Source organism: Raphanus sativus, chromosome 9 (genome assembly GCF_000801105.2).
Source record: "Raphanus sativus cultivar WK10039 chromosome 9, ASM80110v3, whole genome shotgun sequence".
Taxonomy (NCBI): Eukaryota; Viridiplantae; Streptophyta; class Magnoliopsida; order Brassicales; family Brassicaceae; genus Raphanus; species Raphanus sativus.
In genome coordinates, this window is record NC_079519.1 from 21,025,174 (window position 1) to 21,034,089 (window position 8,916).

The following is an 8,916-nucleotide window of genomic DNA, read 5'->3' on the forward strand; positions in this document are numbered from 1 at the left end:
CTTTCTTAAATGTTTGTAGGCCAAAGAGCTGGGACGTCTTCCTACTCTCGTGGAGCTTTATGAGCGGACCCACAAGAACGAGGTGGGCCAATTTGTGGATGGGAAGTCCGAGCACATCTACAACGAATTGGTTGCTCGGGTTGATGAGCACCAGACCCAGCTGACCCAGCAGTCCTCCGACGGAATATCCGTCACTCTATCCACACATGAAGTGGATGAGCTTTTTGAAGAGGTAAATTTTATAATTTTTTTTATTCATTTTTTTTTACTTTAACATTTTACTAACAATATATCTTTTTGTTTACAAGGTTGTCCCTAAGAAAAAGGGACGTGTGCTCGGGATTGGTTCCGTCAACGATGTTCCGAGAGCGACATCGTCTTATGGCCAGAGACGGGATGACGAGGTCACTCAGCTGCGTAGCGAGTTGGCGTCCACCAAGAATGTGTTCTCAGCTCGTATGGTGGGAATGGAGAACGTATTGGACGTTATAGCGTCTACAAATCCGCAATGGGAGGCCTTGTTTAGGACGATGAAACAGCAAAACCCATTCCCGGCGAGTCATCCGGCGGCACCCATACTGAAGAGGATGTTGCGAGAAGGAGCGAAGAGTTGTTTGACTAGTTTTTTTTTCCGGTTTATGTAATAATAAATTCTAAACATTTTTATCTATATAAAATATTTTCTGGTGTTTAATTAATTTCGAATTCTAAATTTTTATAAACTAAAAATCTTTTAGTATTTTTTTCAAAAATATTTATTATAAAAATAAATATATTTTTAAAAAAAATTAATTCTGTGAATAGTAGGTTACGAGGAAATAACGAGATATGTTTGACGAGGTATTAACGTGGACAAGTTACGATAAAAGAACGAGGAAATGTTTACGAGAAGGTAACGAGGAATTGTTCACGAGGTTGTTACGAGGAAATGTTCACGAGAAGGTAACGAGGAAATGTTCACGAGGTTATTACGAGGAAAATATTTCATGTATATTACGTGGTATATACGAGGAAAAACTTTCGTGTATTATACGTGGTATTTACGTGGAATACTTAACGACGAATCTACGTGGTAAGTTAACGAGGTCCTTACGTGGAATATTCGCGTGGACTTTACGAGGAAAACATCCCTTCGTCTTAACGACGAATTTAAATACTCGCTACTTTACGAGGAATTGGCGAGGAAATGTGAGGGACGACGAATGGTTAACGACGAAAGAGCTTTACTCGCCAATTCCTCGTAATATCCCTTTTACGACGTTTTGACGAGGAAAAGCGCCCTCGTTAAACTCGCGTTTTCTTGTAGTGTGTCTAAGGTATGGATTGGAAAAGCAGTGCAATTGCCATGTTGTTCTTCTCGCTATCAGTGGATTCTGCTTCAATAATGTTCCATACTTTGTGTAGTTTGAGCAGACTTTTAATCCCTATTGCCCATACAGTGTAGTTAGTAGAGTTCAACATGGGACAGCTAATCGAAGGAGGACCACCATCTTTAGGCTTCGTCGTGATCGACATTAACTCTCCCATCGTTTGTATCTTGTCTAGAATAAAACCTAGTTATGCTCTGATACCAAATGTAGAAATCGATTATGTAAACTCAAACACAATTAGAATTTGCTCTCTTATTAATCTCTCTCAATGATTTAGAAAATCACTCAAAACTAAAGCCTCACAAAACTTATATGTTGTATCACATATTGACACCTCCATATATATATAAAAAATAAATTCCTAATTTCTCAACACATATGATATTTAGATAACTCCTAAACATTTAAAATTTTCCTTTTTCCTAATCCTCCATATCTCGGTAGAAAATATATTACTTATTTCTCAGGTAACTTCAAGTTATTGTGTGACATGTTAGACCACAAATAACATCAGTGTTTAGCCCTTTAAAAAAAAACTTTGTGTGTTCGATAACAATTCTCCAGTTTTCGAAAAATGAAACGTCAATAGGCTTTCTAACCTTTTCGGAAATGATTGATTCTAGTAAGTTTTAGTTCCACAAACAAATTCTTACCAATCATGTCTAGATGCATATCATTAAAGTTTTTAATTTAGATATCATGGTTTCAAATTATTAAAATTAAAAATGTCTAATAAGTATTATTTAAATTAAAAAGCTTATGGAATTATATATTTTTTTTTTTGATAAGAAAACAAATTTAAATATATCTTTTTAGACTGGATGTCCTAATTGATAGATTTGGTTGTTTGACTTCTGGACCGGGCCTGGCCATTAGTGACACATTTATAACCAGTTTTATATACAACGGTTGTTACCGTGTGGTTTTTTGTTTGATACATGACCTGAACCCAACAGCTGTAATTTATCACTGAGTACTTAAAAAAGATAACGCATATCTTTTGTGGAAAGAAAAGAATATCACACCCGTATCAAACTAAAAGCAAGAGAAACACAAATCCATAACGTTAAAATCCAAATCATCATGATAATAAACTCAAAATGTAAAACCACAATCATAATATTTTTTTTTTGACATCAGCACAATCATAATTAAAAAAAATGGCAGCATGAGGAAAATAAATTGCAATGATAACAATAACAAAGGAAACACTTTGTGGAGAAAGATAGTTTTGTCTAAACGGAATGCAGAACGTCCACTTCTCGAAACCCCCTAACGGAACCATATATTATTGGTAGGATTCGAACTGGTAACTGGATTGGCACTGCTTGCGCTAACGTTTGTTGCCGGAGTGCTGGAGGATTCGCCAGGGATCTGCTGCTGCTGGTGGTGGTGTCGGTTATCATTCATGAACGGGAAGCCCATTTGCTCAGCTGCATAATTCATTTGCTCAGGATGGTTCATCATCATCTCCGTAAACCACTGTTGTTGATTCTGGTTATGACTCAGATTCAGATTCAGAGGCTGCTCATAGTGTCCAACATGTGGAGCTGCATGATGACGAAACTGCTGCTGCTGCTGATGATGATGATGAGGCTGAATCGCAGCGGTTGCTGTCGGCACAATAGCCAACGTTCCAGCGGTTTCAGAAGGAGAAGCTGCAGCAGCGTTGGAGGATTCACCAAGCTCCATACCACCAGAACTCCCCAAAATCTCGATCCTGCGGCTAACATCTTTAAGATATTGATCAATCATATAACCTAAATCATTAAGATCCATAATATTCAGATTAAACATCCCCATGTTTCCGACCAAACATTGGAACATGACTTCAGTCATCTCCATCTCCCTATTGTCTTTCCTCTGCTTCTTCAGATTGTCGGAGGCTTTGGCTATTCTTTGTCTGAGAAAGGTTTCTTGATCCACCATTTTCTTGTTCTGGTCCATCTCTGGCAACTTCCGGAAGTCTGAGATGATTCTTTGCACGCCGGAGTTTGAGGGCCATACCTCAGGATTGGTGTCGTAGGGGCTGTAGATGATGGCACATGCGTTGATACCACATAGTGTTGAAAGCTCGTTCACTTTCTTGATCAAACCTTTCTTTCTCTTTTTAAAGGTTGCTTTTCTGGAAGAATCGTTGGCAATGAAAGCAAGTTTCACTTTCTTCCTTGTCATGATGGATATTTTTTCTTTGTTTTTGTTTGTTTGTTTGTTGTGTATTAAGATTTGGGGACTTGTGTGTTATTATATAGTGGGTGATAGAGGAGTACAAAAAGATTTTCTCTTTTAATTAGAGATATTTTTTACTATCAGCGGGTCAACAAATACAAAATATTAATTACAGCCATAAAATCGTGAATATATTTAATTAAAGAATATCTTGACAAAAAATTGTATAATACTCCAGGTTAATTTTATTACATTTTACATCAGTACATTTCATATCCAGTATATTACATCAACGGCTTTCTTTTTCTAATTTAACTCATCAACTATTACCGAGCTATCCGCTTTGAAAAAACCTTTCTTGAGTTTTTTTTCTTCTTTTTAAACAGTCATACAAAAGGCATTATTGCAATTCATTGTAAGATTTTGAAAAATCTGTATGTCCAAATATGTTGTAGAAGTTACAACTGGTGTTGTATCGTAAAATATGTAGACAATTCGAATCCGCTATTAACCCAGGTAAACACGACGCGCAGTCATCAGGGTTTTTTACATTCTCTTTCTGAGGAAAGGTATACCTTTTTATATATAGACGATTAAAAATGACATATTAAGATGAAAAACAACAGGTATATTGTTTTGGGTATTTAAACATGGATATATTAAAATGATACTATAATTTACTTAGTACAGTATATTATTATAAAACTTTATTTATCTTAATCACTCTAGTCAAAAAATCTACCGTTAGTTGAAACAAATAATTGCATATATTTGGAATAGTTTCTAAGATTCGCTTTTATAAGCAGGTCAAATTTGGTTTTAATAAATAACTATCTTCCTTTGACTTTGAATGTTGATTTTTTTTTTCTTTTTTTTAATAGTCAAGAACACAAATATATATTATTGTGAATTATAAAGTTAATTTCAACTAAACCATTGTCGAGATAATTCTTTAAAAATCATAGTCATAAATCTCATCCTTTTTATCTGTATATTGTACCTAGACTTAGAAACATCTAATTAGATGGTGAAGTAAGGAGTTTTTGTAATTTCATTTAGAGGCTGGCTAATTAAAGACCTAGAGTAAAGTTATAAGCTCACACTTGGTATATAATAACCCACAAACCCAACTGTATGACGAATAAAAAGTTTAACTTACTGTATAAATTGTGCTCAAATGTATATGCAGTATAACCTCTTTAAATTAATATTCGATAATTAATATATACTAAAAATTCTATAAATTAATATAATTTTATGGTTTTAAATTAAGTTTTTGGTTCAATTATTATATCGATAAATTAATAATCTCTATAAATTAATAAAATTATAGTTTTGGTGTAGTCTCTACATTATTAATTTATAGAGGTTTCACTGTATTATTTTTCATTTTGTGTTAACCAATTGATTATATATCAATATACATATTAAATCAATTGAAAATATAATGTGGTTTAAATTATTTTTAGTTTATAAAAGGGTGTAATATATCTTCTAAACAATGTGCATTTAGTGAATATATTACAAAATATTAATGGAATAGTGTTATTAGATCAATATTTGCAGCATTGTCTTTTTAGTAGTATAGCCGAATTAGTAAGAAAAATGCATTTAGTGAAAGAAATACTCGTAAATCTTGAATTGTGAACCTGATAGTATACTTTTAAAGACATAATCTAAATTTGGTCAAATAATTGATAGATTCATGCATTTATGTACTGCAGACAAGAAATACAATGTGATAAGATCTATTCAAATAGAAATTATTTTTATTATCTATTATCTTTTGGCAAATCTTGAATCATGAATTTTCTATTGTATTAAAAAAACAGATTCTATATTTTATCAAATGATAAATAGATACATGTATTTATATATTGTTACTAAGACATGCAATGCAATAAAATCTTACAGCTTTTATTTCTACTATTCAGTAATAATTTTTGAGAAAATAATATTTCTTGTATAATAAATTATGTATACATATTGAATATTTTTAAAATAAAATCATTACATATACGGAACTAGTCTTGCGTAAATTATGTACTGATCAAACTATAAATCATCATCACTAATTAAAAATAAAATATTATAAATTCGAAAAATATTGTAATTGATTGAATTGCACATTCAGTTCTGCTAATTTTTGATTTTTCCAAATTATATTTTTAGTATTATTAAACAGTTGCAAGATTCCCCCCTTCCAATTAGAAAAGGAAACAAAACATCATTAGAATATATAACACATTTCTGTTTCGAACTGGGAATTTTTCTTTTATTTCTGCAATTGAATTATGGAAAAATTGGAAAAATAAGACATTCTCAACTTGGATTCGTCACTCTAAAACTTTATCTAGATAGTTTAATTAGATTTCTTAATATAATTTTATAAATTAAAAAAATAAGAAGAGGAAGGCGATGGGAGGGCGATACGAGGGTTTTGAGATGCCGATTGATCGAAGAAGATATGGGGATCTAAAAAGGTGGTACATGCGTTTTTTTCTAGGATTTTTATTCATGCGGAGAGGTTCATGAGACTTTATCACTCTCATTTTGGAAATTTGGTAATCGAAGGGGATTTGATATGATGGGTCTAAAGTGATCGAAGACATCAATTTTATGATCTATGGGAGTTATGGTAAGATGTACATAAGTAATGTTGAGATTGAGGGATCGATCATATGGATTCAGGTTAGCGATTCAAATTATTGTGGCTTATGGAGTTTTTCCAGACTCAATTGATGGTTATGGTTTCTCAAGGTAAGTGTCTTTTGTTTCAAGTGGGATTGATTTGGTGAGTCTTGGTTTAACTGATTCTCGACTTTAGTATCTAAGAGCATATTTATCGCTGGAATCGGGTGGCACAGTTTCTTAGGGTTTTTTTTTTTTGACCAAAAAAAAAGAGCCAATCGCAGGCCGCCACGTGTCAGTGGGATCCGCGAACAGTGCAAGAAACACTCCAAAGTCATTTCTTATTTCAGCGCTTTTGTAACTGGGTTTTTTTGTGGGCCCCTCACGTTAAGAAACTCATTAAGAGTCAGCGATAATGCTGCTCTAATGGTGCATTTATCTTATTACAGAAGCCATAAGTATTATACGATGCATATTTTATACAGTTTTATATATGAGAGCAGAGGAGGGTTCTTACACCTTGTTCATTTTTTTCTATAACAGCTTATGTATGCGGGTCTACTGGGGGAAAGAAACGGCGAAGACCCATCGTGAGTCTACAATCATGTTTGGTCTTAAGGATCAAATTCAAACTGATGCTACTTACTATGTGTTCTCATAGAGCAGGGGCTGAGAGGAATATTAGTATAGGGGTTCGATCAAACACATTATAAGATTTGGACGCATGTGGGCAATTAGGTATGAGATCTCTTCAACTCTCAGTTATTATTTGTTTGAATGTAAAGCGGCAAGGAAGAGGTTTGCACTACAATCATATCGAAGGATATGGTGTCACACCGGGTTGCTCATGCGTGATGGCTTTATGGAACTAGTTCCTTTGGAGAAAGTGGTTGTCATGCTGGTAGCTGGTGTTAGCAACACATTTTCTCATTTCTTTGATACTAAGGATGACCTAGAGTCACTTTTGTGGTTGCAATTTTGCTGGTGGAGTTTACTGGTTCAGTTTTTTAAATTTTCAATGAGCTCTATGATTTGTTGCTTTATTTTATCATTATTTTCAATATTTAGGAAAGATATTAACTAAAAATATTAACTTAAAAATAGAAGTTTAATGTTTTCGTGTTTTAGGAAATATATTAACTAAAAAATAGAAGTTTCAACGTTGATTTTGTATAAATTTAGGAAATATATTAACCAAAAAGTAGAAGTTTCAATATTTTGTGATTTAGTCATAATATGTATCATATGTTGTTCAGAACACTGTAGAGTGTGTGGGAAATATATTCTTCCCTAGGTGTAACATAAGGTAAAAGACAGAAGTACATGTTATGACACATAAATAAGAAAAGGCAAATCGTAGACATGTGGTTATATGTTGTGATCAAGCTACAAGTAGATTAATGACATCTTTCTAGAATTTAACATAAAAAAATTCTAGCTAAGATAGAATATATAAGAAAATTTTGTTTGCGTTACATTCCCAATTTTTAGACTAAGTGGCGAGAAAGAATATTATATCCTCAAGTAGGACATAAAATAAAATATGATTCCACTATTTTTAAATAAAATTAACAAATAAGTAAATATTCTTATGTTTCCAATTGTTTTCATATTTTCATATTTTAGTAATATAGTTTACTATTTTTTCCATGACTAAAAGATAAACTTGTCCAAAATGACTAAAAATATATCCTAAATAGACAAACAAAAGTTCAAAGTGTTCAATTTTTTCCAATTCTTTTGTTAAGGCACCAAATTCAGGCTTGCTAAAAGAACTCTAAAATATTATTTCATTCGATATACAACTAGCGTAAAGATAATCTTAACAAATAATTTATTTTGGTATGTGAAAACAAAAATATGTAAATCTTTTTTGTCAATACTCAATAGCTAATTTCTGAAAACAAAACATTACCTATTAAAACTATATTCATTTAATACTACAACTATTCTTTTTAATCAAAAATATTAAAAAGGTTCAAAAGAAATTTGAAAGAAAACTTTAAAATTAGAAAACAAATCTTACAAGTTCCTAAATTTGTTTTAATTTTTATGATTAAAATTAACCAAATGTGGATGATCTTAAAAATTTATAATATTAGTTTTGAGTTTTATGAGTAATAATTTTTATTTTATTTAAAATTTATTTTTTTAAATTAAATTTTATCCAAATTTATTTATTTTATTCTTAAAACTCAAAACAAAATTTGAAAATTGTAAAATTTTTTATATTTTAAAAGTTTTTAAGTTTCGTTTGAAACTTATTAGTATTTTTGGTTAAAATGAACATAGTTTGGAAAATGAGCACAGTTTTAAAAGTAAGTATATTAAAATGAGCAAAAAAAAATTAGTTTGAGCATTAAAAAGGATAGGAAAAAGATTTGCATTACAAAAATTAACAAAATTTAGTTGAGATATTTCTGTGGAATTTTCCCAACTACTTAAGCAATAACTAAAATTCAATGACATAAAAGGTATATATAAACATAGTTAGTTATATATTAGTGCTACTTACAATCTATAATCATACATGCATCAAATCTTTTGATTATATATATTTTGAATATAAAAATTTTCATTTTTAAAAACTTATATAAACATTTCCCTAGTATATTCAAAACTAATGTTTTTATCAAGATAATTGGTGTTTATGCCTTCATTCCTCACTGTAGTTAGCAGTTTATCCTCCTTTTTTCTTCACTGATTTCATTCCAGTTTTATCCTTATCGAAGTAGACTCAACTTTC

The 8,916-nt window shown here is 31.4% G+C and overlaps 1 protein-coding gene across 1 annotated transcript; it reads right to left on the reverse strand.

Moving 5' to 3' along the window:
- Positions 1 to 2,436: 2,436 nt before the first annotated feature.
- LOC108825847 (agamous-like MADS-box protein AGL80) lies at positions 2,437 to 3,592 on the reverse strand. Its single transcript, XM_018599203.2, has one exon. It carries the CDS (start codon positions 3,543 to 3,545, stop codon positions 2,643 to 2,645), a length of 903 nt encoding a protein of 300 aa, XP_018454705.2. The 5' UTR covers positions 3,546 to 3,592; the 3' UTR covers positions 2,437 to 2,642.
- Between the last annotated feature and the right edge of the window lie 5,324 nt (positions 3,593 to 8,916).